Source organism: Neophocaena asiaeorientalis, unplaced genomic scaffold (assembly GCF_003031525.2).
Source record: "Neophocaena asiaeorientalis asiaeorientalis breed wild unplaced genomic scaffold, Neophocaena_asiaeorientalis_V1.1 scaffold225, whole genome shotgun sequence".
In the NCBI taxonomy this organism is placed as follows: Eukaryota; Metazoa; Chordata; class Mammalia; order Artiodactyla; family Phocoenidae; genus Neophocaena; species Neophocaena asiaeorientalis.
Window position 1 is genome coordinate 2,319,734 of NW_020172364.1, and position 17,333 is coordinate 2,337,066.

Below are 17,333 nucleotides of genomic sequence, written 5' to 3' on the forward strand. Positions count from 1 at the left end.
TCATTAACCTGGATTTTTCATATTAATGTCACAGCTGGCTGGAACCACAAAGACCATCTAATGCAAACCTCTCATTTCACAGGAAACTTGCTGAGGCTTGGAAGTCACCCAGAGGAGCAGGGCCAGGCTGGGGTGAATGCTGGCCACATCCAACACTCTGCCCATGGTGGCTAAAAGTGGAGGGTGTGCATATTTAAAATTTTGGTGTGTGCCTTTCTTCATTCATACAGTCGCTATCAGTGTCTATTTTTGTATGTGTTCTAAAACAGATCCACCTCGTAACAGAGCACCTTGGAGAAAGAGGAGCCCGCAGATACCTATTTCATTCCAAGATACAGGATGCAGGGGAACGTCCACTTTCAGCAAGGCACTCCCCACTCAAACTTTTTGAAGCAGTGCTATAGTCCTATGCCAGACTTACCGACTCCGTGTCTTGAACCGTCAGCTCTATCCCCATCTCTGCTTTGATACAGAGCTTGCTTCCGTTCAGAACTTGATAAATTCCAGTCTTGGCTGACGATGGCTGGGGTGCGAGGGTGGGCCTGGGAGCTATGGTGGCAGGCGAGGCTCTGTGGGTTGTGTTGGTGGGCCCTGGGGTGTGGGTGGGTTGAGTAGGCTTCTGACTGGTTGTGCTGTTGTGTGGTGTGGTGGACAATGTTGCTGGAAGGGTGGTCTGGTTACTGAGTTGGGTGGTTTTCCCAGTTGTGTGGCTGACAGTCGACGGCCTGGCTCCAGTTGTGTGGGCTGGCGGGATGACGGTGGATGGTGGTGGACTGGGACCTGTGCTGGGGCTGATTGTAGCCTCAGTGACTGGAGCAGCCGTGTGTGACTTGTTGGGTGTGGCCAGGGTTGTGACTAGGGTGTGGGCTGTCGGGCTGGTGGAGGGGGTGCTGTCTGCAGTTACCAGGGAAGCTGTTGCTGGAATTTTTATGGTTGTGTGTGTGGTTAGGGTCTCAGAGGTGGATGCTGTGACAGCTATCTGAGAGGTGACATGCCCATCTGTTGACCTTGCTGCTAAAGTTTTCTGAGGCACACGGTTTGTTGGCTGCAGGAGAGAAGGTTTTGCTGTGGTCTGTACTGTTGCCGGTGGAGAATAGCCTGTGATTTTTGGAAACGCTTTTGCTCTCACATGACCGCCATAATGCAAAATCACTGCAAATTAGGAAACAAAAATGTTAATACACCAACCAATGGCTCACATGAGTGAAGCCCTCCCCCGCTCCACTTTAAGGTTTCTTCATTAAAAATTAACATGTGTTTTTCAGATTTGGGGGAAATTTACAAGGAAATAACAGTGAAGTGAAGGTCACTCAAAATTCTACCACAAGGCCACAATTTTAACATTTTGGTTGCACCCATGTTTTTACAGGGTTGTGAGCATACTGGAGATATTCTTCCCATTTCTCTGTGTGGAGTGTGGTACTATCACCCCAGCAAGCATGCTCAGCTAGATATCTAAGTGCCAATGCCTCTTCATTTTCCATCTTCAAATGTGAATCCAGACAGTTCCTGGATAGAGTGTGCTCCTGGGTAGGGTGCTGCTGTGATGACCTGATAGAGCTGAGGCAGCATGAATAACAGTAATAAAGATTTACACAGACTTGTATAGTTTTCAGAGAATCATATAATCCCAGGTTTGAAAGGGACCTTAAAGATTATCTAGTACAAACCCTAATCTGATGTGTGAATTGTACTGTTGGATATTTGCCATGTGTTCCGCCAATCTATGCATAATTACCTCCAATGACAAGAGATTCAGTTCCCTTCCATTTTTTATTTCACCATCAGTTTTCTTTTCTTTTAATAAATTTATTTATTTATGGCTGCGTTGGGTCTTCGTTGCTGTGTGCGGGCTTTCTCTAGTTGCGGCGAGCGGGGGCTACTGTTCCTTGCGGTGCGTGGGCTTCTCATTGTGGTGGCTTCTCTTGCTGTGGAGCACGGGCTCTAGGCGCTTGGGCTTCAGCAGTTGTGGTGTATGGGCTCAGTACTTGTGGCTCACGGGCTCTAGAGCGCAGGCTCAGTAGTTGTGGCGCATAGGCTTAGTTGCTCTGTGGCATGTGGGATCTTCCTGGACCAGGGCTCGAACCCGTGTCCCCTGCACTGGCAAGCGGATTCTTAACCACTGAGCCACCAGGGAAGCACCGCCATCAGTTTTCAAAATGTACCCCAGTTTCTGTCATTCCCTTACTTAACCTTTAGAGTAGCGCAGACTTTTCCAACTAAGGAATTAAATTAATCCATAAGTGCTCTGATATATCTGGTGTGCTATCCTTCATGGTTTGGCTTAAATGTCAGCTCCTCAAAGAGTCTTCCCCATCCTTCCCACATGAAACAGCTCCCCATCCCCACAATTCTCCATCACAGTATTATATTCATTGCCTTCACTGCATTAATCACAGCTTGTAATTATATAAGGGGATGGTAGTCAAATATTTAACAATAAGCCTGTCCAGACAGTGTGTACCAGCAGAATATCAGCCCTGATTATATGTTTATTTATTAATTGTGCCTCTCTCCCACTAGATGAAAAGCAACCTCAAGGTGGGAACTGTGGGTAATTTTTCTCACCACCAGTGCCTGTGCACAGAAGGTATTCAGTGGATACGGAATGAATGAATAAATAACTGAGTGTGTAAATGGTGGTTACAGCATTGTAGACCTCCTAGGGTTATTAACAGGCTCAAACAAGGTGGTTTGAGTGAAAGCCTTCCTGGACTATTAAGCATACCTAGAGTGTGTATTATCGTCATAGGTTCTCTTCAGGGTCATCCCTTCAGGGCCGAAGCCCTCTGAATCTTTTTCAACCAGAATAGTTCTATCCTTGTCTCCTTCCAAGCACAGAGCAAGCCAGAAATTAGACAACTGCAGGTGATGTCCCTTGGGAGCTTACGATCAGGTACACTGAGAGATGGCACTGTCTCTTCAATGCTATGTTTACGCATTGTATTTTCACTCATTGGAGCTGTTACTGCCCGGTGCTGAGCAGTGACTTGGAAAAACATGGGGAAAAGGGAAAGAAGATCACTCTATGCTGGTGTTTATAAAGTCCTGAATTTCATATCTAATTAAAGTCATCCATAAACACCTTTACTATCTCTCCCTTTCATCCAATACATTTCTAGGTGGGTACTTTCCCCATAGCAATAAAAATTCCAAGTTACTGAACACTTACTACATGGCAGGCCTCAGGTCGAGGGTCTTATTTCACCAGCTCTTCTCAAAAACCCTCTGACGGGTACTAATCTTTATCTGTCTTTCAGATGAGGAAACTCAGGTTTAGAAAATTCTATTAACTTGACCATAATCACACAACAAGTAAAATTTGAAGCTGAGACTCAAGCCCCTGTCTGAACCAAAGCCTGCCCTTGGATCTGGGCATGGGTGGAGGTGGTGCGTGTCACTGGGAAGAATGGTAAGAGAAGAGACAAAAGCAGAGGAGAGAAGAGTAGGGTGCCCCTCCAGTGACCCCAGTTCACTAAACCCTCATAATGGTGGTCCTCAGAGAGTCTTTCAAAGGCCCACGTGCTAAAACCGTGATTATTTTCCAGAAGAAAAGGCTAACTTTAAGCCCAGTAGTAGCACTTATACATTATTTCTGCACAGCTGGTTTGCAAAATGGGAAAGACAAAAGTATCAGTTCAAAATGCCTTTGATAACCTTTAAAGAAGACATTATTAATGACATTAAGTTACTTGAGACTATTACTAAAGAGTCTTTTCTTGTATCTAAAATGTTTACTTCGACAATTGAAATGTATGATATTTGAGAGTTGCAGATTTTATGGGCTATAGATTTACTTCACAAATCTTTGTAAAATCATACGTGGAGCCTTTATGCCCATACTGTAGAGCTTGGAGCAAGATTTTTCCTTTCAAGATTGTTATGAAGGTTGACAGTTGAAGATTTATTTGCATAATTCATTTGGGCTGAACCTGAGTTGCTGTTCCCTGGGTCAAGAACCCAATGGGAACCCAGTTAGGGTCATAGTATTACTATGAAGAAATAGAATTCACTCCCAGATGTGGTATCTAGGAATATCTTGTAGTAAAAAGCAAAGATTGCTGCAGAGAACTCTGGGAGACTGGGAACCACCTGACTTTTGCTCTCCTGGAAGATTAGGTCCTTGATAAAATCCCACTGTGTACAGCTTATGAACTAAAGCAAATCTTCTCAACTGAGTAGAATTTCCTCAACTGAGTAGCACACCCTTTCAAAGGGGTAGCCTTCCTCATAATGCAATTAGAACTCCTCTCTCAGCAGTGATGAATGAACTCAAGTAAGGGAAAAAGCACATTGGCCATTCATGAACGCACAGCACCCCAAACAGGACAAGAAGACTCATGGTACACTGTCAAGTGTGCTTGGTATATAGGAAGTCTTTGTGAGATGCCTGGAGGTGATGGTGTCTCCATATGGTATGTGACCTTGAGGCGGACAGGAGCCTGGGCTGGTAGGTGGCAGGAACAAAAGTGACTGAAAGTAACAGAGTGTGTTACAATTAAACAAGTCTGGGAAATACTGTTCTAATATTCTTCTCTTTCTCCACTCTGGTCCCTCCCCTCCTTTCCTCATCTCCCTGTAGGAGTGTGGGGTATAAAAGATGGGCAGGCAGTTAGATGGAAATTTGACAGAGGTAGCTATGCTGTGCATTGAAATACATCCCAGAAAGTTCATATGTTTGTTAGGTACTCAATGGAAATAATGCTCTGAAAAATACGCTGTTTTACAAAATCTATGTTTATGACCACACATATATGACCAATCTTGGTCAAAATTGGGTCATAGTTTTTCAATGGGATCTTTGGCCTAGAGGTTTAGTCAAGTTCACTGGTCTGTCTGAAAACCACAAAGTGGGCAGTGGGCAGAAGCAAGGGCAGGGCACAGCTCAGACTCTCTCAGTTCTCCTTCTACTCAGAAGAACACAGCCTGAAGTCCACACACTGATTTGCGAAGCTCCCACTCCCAGAACCTCAGCGTCTCCTCTCCAGGATTCAAGAGACTCAGCAAATGAGTACCCCAGAGCCTTAACCCCTTGTTTGTATTCCTCTAGATGGTGAACTGCAGGAAGGGGCGTGAGAAGGTTTTGGTTTCCCTACAACTCGCAGGAAGAGTGAGAGATAACCCATCGGCCAGGCCCTGGGAAAGCCAGTGACCACACAAGGACTGCTTCTTTAGGTATTTTGCAGACAGTTGGGCCTTCCCAGAGAGCCTTAGTTTGGTTTCCCCACCACACCCAATTCAGCAGATACAGAGGCGCCTCCTCTGAGCCAAGCTCCAGGCCAGGCACTGGGGTTAGGTCTTTGTTCTCAGGGGGGCAAAGCCTTGTGAGGCAGACACAGAAACGGACTATACTCCTCAGTGTGACAAGTGTTATTATTATTATTTTAATAAATTTATTTGTTTATTTATTTTTGGCTGCATTGGGTCTTTGTTACTGTGTGCAGGTTTTCTCTAGTTGAGGCAAGCGGGGGCCACTCTTTGTTGTGGTGCATGGGCTTCTCATTGCGGTGGTTTCTCTTGTTGCGGAGCACGGGCTCTAGGCACGGGCTTCAGTAGTTGTGGCACATGGGCTCAGTAGTTGTGGTTTGCGGGCTCAGTAGTTGTGGCACACGGGCTTACTTGCTCCGTGGCATGTGGGATCTTCCCGGACCAGGGCTTGAACCCGGAACCCCTGCACTGGCAGGTGGATTCTCAACCACTGCGCCACCAGGGGAGCCCAGGTGTTATTATTGAAGCAGGCCCTGGGTGCTATGGGGTGAGGTGGGGAATCCATCACGAGGAGAAATTCTTCAGGCAGACAGGAAAGTAGATGGCATCCCACAGGCAGGAGAAAGAGTATGTGTAAAGGCATGGGGCTTCAGAGCCTGGAATGTCTCTGCAAAACAGCAGAGTCAGCATCATGGGAGCTTGGGAGGGTGTGAGATGGGGTCAGGAGGAGGGCCAGCAGGAAGCAGACCTGGCAGGTCTCAGAGGCTACCTTTTGCAGAGCTCTAAGGAGCACAGCTGGGGAGTACATGGAGTGCTGTGGCCATGTCCGGGGGCAGGGAGTCGAGCTTAACTCCTGAGCACTTTCTCTGGCACCTCCCCGGGCAGCAGAGGTAGCCCTAGCTGGATGCGGCAGGAAGACGGTTTCTGGATGTGTGGGGCAGTAGGGGTGGGCCCTTGACAAGATTCTGCTCACAGTTTCACAGTTTAATCTTAGGCCTTTCAGCAGAGAGATGTAAATCCTGCCTCTGTCAGTTTTCTGTGGGACTTGAGGCTCAAAGAAAACCCTTGAGCAGAAGGGGCTCTAGCCCTGTGTCAGAGACTGCTGGCTGACTACGCCAAAATCCAGTCTTTCCTTTTTCCTTAGTAACTGAACCATGAGTTTAAGCTGAGCACTTGCTGCATGGAATAAAGCCCCCCATCTCTAAGCCTCCTTTCCAGATGGGTAGGAATGTGACTGAGTTCAAGTCAAAGCAATACAAGTGGTAGGGTTATGTGGGCCTCTGGGAAGGTTGCTTGAAGGGAGCTCAGTCACCTAGGGGGCCTCTCTACTGCCTTCCTGTTTCCTCCTTTAATCAGGCTGCAATGTGTATGTGATGGCTGGAGCTCCAGCAGACATCTATAACCATGAGGAGACCTTGCAGGTGGAAGTCACACATTGGATGGTGGGTCCACAAGAATGAGTCCCCACACAGACCTGGTCTGAATTCCTCTGGACTTGTTTTCACTTGAGACAGAAACAAACACTTATCTTGTTTAATTCACTATTTGGCGCTTGTCTCTTATGTGCAGCTGAACCTAAACTTAACTGATACAAATTTAAATCTCCTCATTTTATGGGGTTCGAATTTGAGATCAGGGTAGCAAAGTGACTGGATAAAGATTACATAGTTAGCTTACCTAAAAGCTATGTCTCTCCAAGCAAAATGTCGAATGGTTTTTGCTCACATGCAATTCAACAAGTATTTCTTGAACATATGCATGCAGAAGTATAGTGCAGAAGTGCAGAGCATGGACTTCCTGGGTGCAAATCTCAGGGCTGCCATTTGTTAGCTGAGCGCCCACGTTCACCTCTAAGAATGCACAGCTCAGAGACGAAAGGGCAACGTGGGCATTTCCTTTCCACCTGCCTGTGCATTTATCACACGTTCATTGCCCTCCTGAATCCACCAGTCGTCTGCCAGCCATTGAATTGGCGCCCACAGACAGGTCACTGAGGGTTACTGCTACATTGAGATCTTCTGCTTTTTTATTGGCTTGCTCTGCTAAACATAATGATTACTTTTCATTTTGCCTCCAAAAGAATGTGAAACTCTAATTCTGAAAGTGTGGCACAAAGAAAAACAGCCTGGATTAGGGTAGCTGGCCTGACCTTTCACCCAACTTTCACGACAATTCGTGTTACACTCAAGTGCAGCTGTGTCTCCCATTTGAGCGTGTTAGTGAGGCCATGTGGACAGAGCTAGTTCCCTCACATGTTCAAGTCAGTGGTAGTGGAAGGAATTGTGAATCAACCAGCAAACTTGATAAAGCACATAAGAGGACTCAACGTCCTAGGGAGAAAATGTTCTTGGTGAAAGCAGGGGGCACAGACATAAAGGAATCATTAAAATCTCAGCTTCCCAGACAGTCTCTTTGATCTGACCTATACTGGTAATGCAACAAGAAATCTTTGATGCCCTGGCTTACATCTTTCTGAGACGGCAGTTTGTCAGACCACATCTCGTTCACTTTCACAACTCACTGTTACATAATATACACATAGCGCTCCATTTAAGAAAAGCAGAAAAAGCAAAGCATGACGTGATTTCCCCAGGCTCTTGGCAAGAGCCCCATTTCTAAGCCCTGGCTCAGTTCTCCATCTCTTAAATCAAAGAGATTTGTGCAAACTCTCCCTAATCAGGTGCCTACAGACCATTTGGGAACCACGGGCAGTGTCACTGTCTTCCAGGGTTGACACCTTCTCTGCCTGACTCATGGAAAACAAGTCCAAACTGTGAAAGCCTCTGGAAAAAAAAAAAATGAAGGTGTGCTCCACACGTAAGGTAATAAAGAGGCATTCCCAAGTCAAATACCCACAGTAGCTGAAGCCACTACAGCTATCTCCAATCTGTCCTGTCCCACCTTGGTCACTGGCACTAGAATGCATTTACATTTAATAGGACCGGATGTGGCAGGGTCACCATGGAAAGTCATGTGTGTCACTCACCGGCCAGGGACACGAAGAGCACCACCACTGCAGACAGCTGCCAGGACATGACTGGGGAGCCAGGGAGTATCGCTGCCTCGCCAAGGGACTGCTAGGCTCAGTGCTCAGCAAGGCTGGGTCTTCCGAATGGTGCAAGGCTAATTCCAGGGCAGGCTCTGGCGACAAAGTAGACACCTCCTTCTGCCCCTTATTACTTGTGGCAGAGAAAACAAAGTCACTTGCGTTATGAGAACTGAAAGGCCCTCCCAAGTGGTGTGCTGAGAGGGGAGGGAAACCACAAGTGGCTCTTGTGTGAAGGCAGGCACTTTCATCTCTGCCTTTAGTGTTTGTGAGCGACGGGATGGGGGATGGGGCATGTCCCCCAGCCAAGGTGAAGGGCATCTGAGATCATTTTGCACAAGAGGTGGTGGATCTGTGGCAGTGCCTGCTTCCTTCTCTCATAAGTTGGGTCTCCATTTTTCTCTAAGATCTTGAGTACATTTCTGTAAACCCAGAGACCCTTCTCAGCCAGGAGAAAACCAGTCCCTCAGTCCTGAGGGGGAGCATGAGTCAAAACTCCATGGGTAGAGTGCTGTGTGTCTCTGTGTGTTTTCACAAGAAGTCTGAGGCAGCCCTGTTCTCTGCTCAAGGCAGCCTCACCTGGGAACTTCACCTTGTGGGAGGGGTCAGTGTGACCTCAGGAATCAGGGAGATCTGGGTTTGAATCTGGCCCTGCCAACTCACCGGCTGTATGACCTTGGGTAACCTCTCTGAGCCTCGGTTTCTTCTGTTGTATAACAGGGTTAACAATGACTATTCCCAGGTGGTTTTCCTGGAACACAAATAATATTGAATGTCTTCAAAAGGCAACCTTTTCATGTCTTATCCCCTTCCTCTATTAATTAGACAAAACAATGGTGGTCTCTCTCCCAGAGCTGTGAGTCCCTGTGAGGAACACACATAGAGGCAGTTTATCAGGATACCCTCCTGATTACTGGGTTTAGGGCTTTCAGTTTAGTCTCAAACCATTTCCTGAAAAACAACTTTGGCAACTATTTTATCTTACTATGTTGCTGTAATCAAGCAAATTTACCAAAGCAAGGGGTGTGTTTCCAAATTGAATTTTTAGGGTGGAAGGTGAAGATTAATTTGTGTCAGTTGACCTAATTTCAGCTACTTGCTATCTAGAATTCTGGACTTTGAGTCAATTTATTCAACAGACAATAATTAAGCAGATACTCTGTGCCAGACACTCTTCTTATTCCATTTAAGTCCCACAGCCACTCTATGGGGGCACTATAGTATTATTGTTGTCCCATTTCACAGATGGGGAAACTGAGCACAGAGAGGTCAAGTGACTTGCCCAGAATCACTTAGGTAATAAATGAAGAAGCTGGGCTATGAATCCAGTTGGCTTGAAAGTCTAGGATTTTAAGCTCTATGCTGTACTACAGCTGAAGAGGTGCTCTGGACTAGAATATATGCTTTCAAGTTGCTTACTGCCTAGTTGAGAAACATTTATTGATATAAATAGCTAGAGAGTGACTGATCAATTGTTTGCTACTTAGAAACACACTAGATGAGGAAAGGAATAGTCAGAGATGACTTTGTAGGCGTTGAACCTTGGAGAGACTGAAGGTCATAGAGGATCTGGGTAGTTGGAGAATAGCAATAATAATAATAATAGCAGTAATAATGGTTTCCATATAAGGACTCCCTATTATGTGCCTGACACTGTGTAATGCATATGGTACCTCTACAGGGTAGATTTTTTTAATCCCCGCTTTACTGATGTGGAAAATGAACCACCCAGCATCACATAGCAGGCTAAAATTTGCATCATGCCTTGTCTGGCCCTGAAGCCTGTGCCTTTTCTGCTGGCTACGGGAGCAAAATCTCTTGAGTGGTGATAAGCCTGACTGGAGGGGCCTGGGGAGTTATTTTCTTAGTGGTTGCCCTGAAGATTACTGTACATCTCAGCCTACAGCAATCTAGTTTGGATTAATACTACCTTAACTTCAATAGTATATAAAAACTTTGCTTCTATCTATTTCCATTGTCTCCCCTTCCTTTTTGCTATTATTGCCATATAAATTACATCTTTATTCATTGTATACCCACCATCATGGGTTTATAATGATTGCTTTATGAAGTTGTCTTTTATATCAGATAAGAGAAAAAGGAGTTACAAACAACGCTATAGAGGAAATGTTTGTGTTCCCTCAAAATTCATATACAGAAGCTCTAATGTGGTGGTATTTGAAGGTGGGGACTTTGGGAGGTAATTAGATTATGAGGGTGGAGCCCTCATGATGGGATTAGTGTCCTTATAGGAAGAGGAAGAGAGCTAGTTCTCTCTCTGCTCTCCACCACGTAAGGATAGAGTGAGAAAGCAGCTGTCTACAAGCCAGGAAGTTGGCCCTCACCAGAATGCCACCATGCTGGCAACCTGATCTCAGACTTCCCAGTCTCCAAACTTGTGAGAAATAAATCTGTTGTTTAAGTCATTCAGTCTATGGTAATTTGTTACAGTAGCCAGAGCTGACTATGACAAACAAAAAAATATTTTTATAATGTCTTCTATATTTACCTATGTAGTTACATTTATTGGTGCTCTTTACTTCTTCATGTGGATTTGAGTTACTCTCTAGTAACCTTTCATTTCTGAAGGACTCCTTTTAGCATTTCTTGTAGGGAAGGTTTGTTAGTGACAAATTATCTCAGTTGTTGTTGATCTGGAATGTCTTAATTTCTCCTTCAGTTTTGAAGGACAGTTTTGTGGATATAGAATTCTTGACAGTCTTTTTCCTTTCGGCACTTTAATATATCATCTCACTGCCTTCTGGCCTTGATGGTTTCGGATGAGAAATATCTTATTGAGAATTCCATATGATTTGAGATGTGGATTAGCTCATTGCTGAAAAAAATTATCCTTTCTTCACTCTATTGCTTTTGTACCTTTGTTGAATATCAGTTGTCCACATGTATATGGGTCTATCCTGTTCCACTGATATAATTTTCTATCTTTATGTCAAGATCAAATTGCCTTGATTGCTGTAACTTTACAATAAACCTTGAAATCAGGGATTATTAGCCCTCCAACTTTCTTCTTCAACATTCTTTTAGCTTCTCCCTTTCCATTCCCTAATTCCCTCTCTTATGCTTTAAATTAGCCAATAAAGAGTGAACCTGTGAAACCCTAAACACCCCACCCTTGGGCCCTAAAAAAGGCAGAGCCCCAGGTTTGTGCTGTCTCTCAACCTGTGACCTTGCTTCATGGCCCTTGGGTGTGCTGTGCACCCTCCAGGGCTTATGAGTAGTAAATCTTGTTCCTCAAAGTTCCCTGAAGGTTTCTGGCTGAAGTGTGTACTGCAATCATTATAAGAACCACACGGGCTAGTCCAGCCACAACACTGGCCCCACAAGCTTGGTGAATGCCTCAGGTGTTCCTACTTCCTAGGCAAGAGCATCACCATCAACAGGATGGGACCAAACAGCAGGGGGGAACACAATTCAGCCCATAACAATGGTCTGTCTTGTTAAATGTTCCATGTGAACTTAAGAAGAGTGTGTGTATTCCTTTGCTATTGGATTCAGTATTCTATAAATGTTATTAGGTTAAATTGGTTGACAGTGTTGTTCAAGTATTCTATATTCTTACTGATTTTTTCTTTATTGTTTTATCAATTCTTACGAGAGGGGTTGAAATATCAGATTAAATTGTGGATTTGTTTATTCCTCTTTGCAGTTCTGTTTTTGCTTTGTGTATTCCAAAGCTCTGTTATTAATGTGTAAATATTTAGGATTGGTATGTCCTCTTGATGGATTAACCGCTTTATTCTTATTATTTTTTTTTTTTGCGGTACACGGGCCTCTCACTGTTGTGGCCTCTCCCGTTGCGGAGCACAGGCTCCGGACGCGCAGGCTCAGCGGCCATGGCTCATGGGCCTAGCCACTCTGGGGATCTTTCTGGACCGGGGCACGAACCCATGTCCGCTGCATTGGCAGGCGGACTCCCAACCACTGCATCACCAGGGAAGCCCAACATATTCTTATTCTTTTTATATTTAAATAGTCAATTTTCTTTTAAGGAGACATAAATAATGAGGGGAAAAAGCTTCAGTACTTACTTATGTGATTACCATTTCCTGCAGTCTTCACTCTTTTGTGGAGACCCTTGAGTTTGTTGTTGCTACGGTTAGCCTCAGTACACCATGCACTTCAGATTCCTCAAGTGTTACCTGTGTTTAAGGTATGGCATTGTTTGACCAAATGTTTTTCTCAATGTGTGCTCCACTCTCAGCTTTAGGTCTTCCCTGGTATGTGTCAGTCTCTCCATGCCCTTGTAGCTCTCCCAGCAGACTCCACTGTTACTTGATAGTCAGTGCTTGTTAGCCTGGGGCTGGGGGCTGAGCCATGAGGTGCTCTGTTCTGATTAAGTCTCAGGCAGGCAGGCACTCTGTCCCTGGGTCTTGAGGGGGTGTGACCTTCAAAGTGTTTCTACCCTCCTCCAGCAGTTTTGGGCACAGCACATATTCCCACCTCTCTCCCAGGATCAGAGGTTTGGTTTTTATTCCATTATTTTTCCCCAGCTGCAGTTGGATTTACCAGCCCTGTAAGGATATGTTTATTGCCTGTTCTTGGGCAGCTGGTTCTACTTTTGTTCTGTTGGAAATATGGGGCAATAGGATCCAAGCCTTGTCTCATATCTTTCCTGCAGCAACTGATATTCCCCTTCCCCAGGCTATGCCCTCAAGGATGCTTTCTCAGGACTTTTGCTAATCTTTTTTGTGAGTGCCCAGTGAGACCACTGGAGGAGAAAAGCCTGTAAGTGGATGCAAATATTCATTATATCTATGGCCCCTTGGTTTTTATTTTCTCTTGCAAGCCTACACTGGGCCACAAATTTAGCAGAACTCTCTTTGCCAGCATATAGCAGTGCCTGCTCCAGGTAGGCAAGTGCTTGGAGTTCCATCTCTCTTTGTAGGTGCCTGTCTTTCCTTGGTCTTCAGGCTATATGGGTGCCTGGTGAACTCAGCTCTCTCATGGGTCCACAAAAAGTTGTGAATTTGCATATTTTCCAGATTTTCTGATCTTGCAAGTGTGGGGATAGTTCTCTTTCTAGATTTCTACATCTCAAGCAGAAGATATTATTTTTAATAGCTGCACAGAGTTCCATTGTATGACAGTACAATATTTTATCAATCGGCTTTTTATATTTAATATATTTGTTATCTATCATTAACAAAAGTTAGGTGCTTAAAACAGCAAACATTTATTATCTCATGGCCCTCTGGTAGTAAATTCAAGAGTGGTTTAGCTGGGCTCTTCTCGCTCCAGGTCTCTCATGAAGTTTCAGCCAAGACATCAGCTTGAGCTGAAGCCATCTGAAAGCTTGACTAGGGCTGGAGAGTCTACCTCCCAGGGGCTCACACACATGGCTGTTGGCAGGAGGCTTCAGTTCCTGCCACGCAGGTCTCTCCTTTGGGCTGCTTCAGTGTCCTCTCAATATGGCAGCTGGCTTCTACAGTGAATAACCCAAGAGGGAGAATGAGGAAAAAACTAAAATGCTTTTTATAACGTAGTCTTGAAAGTCAACGAGCATCACTTCCACCACATTCTATTTACTGAGTCATTAGTATAGCCCACACTTAAAGAGAAGGTAATTTGATTCCACTCTTTGAAGGAAGGAGTCTCAATTTGGGGATAAATTTTTACACTACCACAGACATTTAGGTTGTTTCCCATTTCTCACTACTTGTTTTCCTGTTAAAAGTGATCCTAAAATAAACATCTGTACATATAATTCTTTGTTCATTTGTATGAGTTTATCATTAAAATAAATTCCTAGAAGTGGAACTGTTGGATCAAATCATATACTTATTTTAAATTTTTGAAAGCTGTTACAAATTCTCTTCTAAAATGATAGTACTAATTTACACTCTTACCAACAGTGTATGAGAGTGCTGGTTTTCCTATAGCTTCTCCAACACTGGGTATTATCAAAGTTTTAAATGTTGGACAGTCTGATAACGAAAAATGATATATCATTGTTTGGCCTCTTTTCATATATTTACTGGATTTTGAATTTTTTTCCTATGTATTCATGTCCTTTGCCCATTTCTTTTTCCATTGTTGTTGATTTGTAAACACTCTTTATACACCAAGGAAATTAGTCTTGTGTCATGTTTTGAAAATGTATTTACCTTTTGAGTTTTAATTTTTCCTTTTTTCTACATGTAAGTTTTTGCCTCTTACATAGCTTAATTTGTCAAGATTTTCCTTTGTAGCTTCTGGTTTTAGTTTTTGCCTGGAAAGACTTTATCCTATTCAAGATTCTTTTCAAAATGTTTTGACTTTCATGATTTCTTTAAGTCACACACTTGAACAATAGTGAAACCAAGCAGGACCCTGTGGGAAGGGAGCAATGCAGAGACAAAGGAGGAGCAGTCAAGAAACAATAGTACAGCCCTGGGGCAGGTCCTGGTTCCACCTCAAGGGATACACGTAACAATATCTTTGAGCTCTTTACAGAATTAAAACGCCCAACAAATGGAAGATGTTAGCATTCTTCATTCCAGATTAAAGGAACCACAGAAGCTTATCAGGAGACCACCTGAGGCCAGATTAAAGGAATGCAGGCCCTGCACACACCCTAATCCTTATCAGCAACTCTGGCCTTGAACCATTGCTATAAAACTGCTCACCAAATCCCTCTGGGTTGAGGACACACTGTTTTTGAGAGGCACAAGCCCACTGTGTCCCCTTTGCCTGGCAAAGCAATAAAGTTATTCTTTCTACTTCACCCAAAATTCTGTCTCTGAGATTCGATTTGGCACCAGTGCACAGAGGCCAAGGTTTTGGCATTGATATGAATGACTTTAAGGGCTGAGGTAAAGAAATGAGAGTGGGAAATCATGAGTTTAACAAAAGCATACAGACATTCTTCCTGAAAGAGTTCTCTGCTCCTTTAATCTACTAATTGGGATCAACCAAGAGAGGAGCAGAACATGTAGTGTTTTTTTTTTTTACAAAATTCTGTCTCTGAGATTCGATTTGGCACCAGTGCACAGAGGCCAAGGTTTTGGCATTGATATGAATGACTTTAAGGGCTGAGGTAAACTTACTATTATTTTTTCCATATTGCTATCCAGTGGTCCAAACACCACTTTTAACACAACCATTTATCTTTTTGGTTCAGAACTAATTTGAAATGCCTTTTTTATAAATTCTGAGATGTATCTGGGTCCATTTCAAGATTCTCTACCCTGTTTTCCTTTTGTTAATTTCCATGGTATATGTTCCCTGGCAAATTAAAATATTATGGTATAAATCTACAATTTTTGTTACTTTTATAATAGCCATATTTGAAAAGCTTATCCATAAACAAAAACTGCTACCAGATTAAAGATGCAATTGACAAACATTTTGTAGAGGGCTAGTGAAACTATATTTTAAAAAGCTTTCTATCCTCATCTGACAATAAACTTGGAACTCAAGAGACACTTAATACTTGTTGACTGATAAGCAAATGCTAGTGTGGTAACTTAGAATCTTGGCCTAGGAGTTGGAAGACATGGATTCTAGTTCTTCCTCGGCTGCAGGCAGGCTGGGTGACACCGATGCACAGTAATAAAGTTGAAGTTCGGCGATGGCCTCCTAGCTAGCTTCCCAATACTTCTTGCAGCTTGGTGAAACAAAGCTTTCACAAAGGGAATATAAAAAAAGATTTTGCATGCCGCTTGCACACTGGGCCTTAAAATATTACGTATGCATATCTTCCAAGTTCTTTCCCTTTCCTGCAGTCTGGAAACTGGACATTCCTGAGATCTGCTTTTGACTATGTAGGCAAAGACAATGCTCTAGTGGATGGCAGAAAAACCAGAAGGAAGGAACCTGGGCCACTAAATGACCGTGTGGAGCACAGCAGCCTGCAGGCCCAACCCAGGATGTTTCACAAGACAGAAATATTCTTTAAGTCACTATATTGTTGGATATCTTTGTTACAGCAGCTTACTCTTTCCCTTTACACATGGGATGTTACATTCCACTAAGAAAAGGGTTCTGTAGTCAAATAAGTTTGGGAAATCATGAGTTTAACGAAAGTATACAGACATTCTTCCTGAAAGAGTTCTCTGCTCCTTTAATCTACTAATTGGGATCAACCAAGAGAGGAGCAGAACATGTAGTGTTTTTTTTTTTTTTCTTTTGCCCATGCCAAAAGAACTAAGATCCTGGCTTGCAGGATCTCAGTTCCCTGACCAGGGATCGAACCTGTGCCCCCTGCAGTGGAAGTGCAGAGTCCTAACCACTGGATGGCCAGGGAATTCCCCTGTGTAGTATTTTTTTTTTTAACCTCTTTATTGGAGTATAATTGCTTTACAGTGTTGTGTTAGTTTCTGCTGTATAACAAACTGAATCAGCTATATGTATACATATCATATGGCTTTTATCCTTCTGTTTGTTAATACAGTGTATCACACTGATTTGTGTATATTGAAGAATCTTTCCATTCCTGGGATAAACCCCACTTGATCATGAGGGGTTGTTCTTTTTTCTCTAATTGCTTTAGGTGTAAGGTTAGGTTGTTTACTTGAGATTTTTCTTGTTTCTTGAGGTAGGATTGTATTGCTATAAACTTCCCTCTTAGAACTGCTTTTGTTGCATCCCATAGGTTTTGGATCATTGTGTTTTCATTGTCATTTGTTTCTAGGTATTTTTTTGATTCCCTCTTTGATTTCTTCAGTGATCTCTTGGTTATTTGGTGGCATATTGTTTAGTCTCATGTGTTTGTATTTTTTACAGTTTTTTCCTGTAATTGATATCTAGTCTCATAGTGTTGTGGTTTGAAAAGATACTTGATACAATTTCAATTTTAGTGGGGTGTTAAAGTCCCCTACTATGGTTGTGTTACTGTCGATTTACCCTTTTATGGGTGTTAGCGTTTGCCTTATGTACTGAAGTGCTCCTATGTTTGGTGCATAAATATTTACAATTGTTATATTTTCTTCTTGGATTGATCCCTTGATCGTTGTGTAGTGCCCTTCTTTGTCTCTCGAAAACAGTCTTTATTTTAATCTTTTTTTTTTTTGCGGTATGTGGACCTCTCACTGCTGTGGCCTCTCCCGTTGCGGAGCACAGGCTCCGGATGCGCAGGCTC

The 17,333-nt window shown here is 43.5% G+C and overlaps 1 protein-coding gene across 2 annotated transcripts in view; it reads right to left on the minus strand.

Annotated features, from left to right (window-relative positions):
* Positions 1-8,373, minus strand: part of LAMP3 (lysosome associated membrane protein 3) — a 33,747-nt gene extending 25,374 nt beyond the window's left edge. For both annotated transcript variants that reach the window (XM_024768898.1, XM_024768896.1), the window contains exons 1-2: positions 8,195-8,373; positions 422-1,152 (exon numbers count right to left, since the gene is read on the minus strand). In XM_024768898.1, coding sequence (XP_024624666.1) covers positions 422-1,152; positions 8,195-8,243 — 780 coding nt within the window. In that variant the 5' untranslated portion in view covers positions 8,244-8,373. The remainder of the gene's footprint in view (positions 1-421; positions 1,153-8,194) is intronic.
* Positions 8,374-17,333: the final 8,960 nt, after the last annotated feature.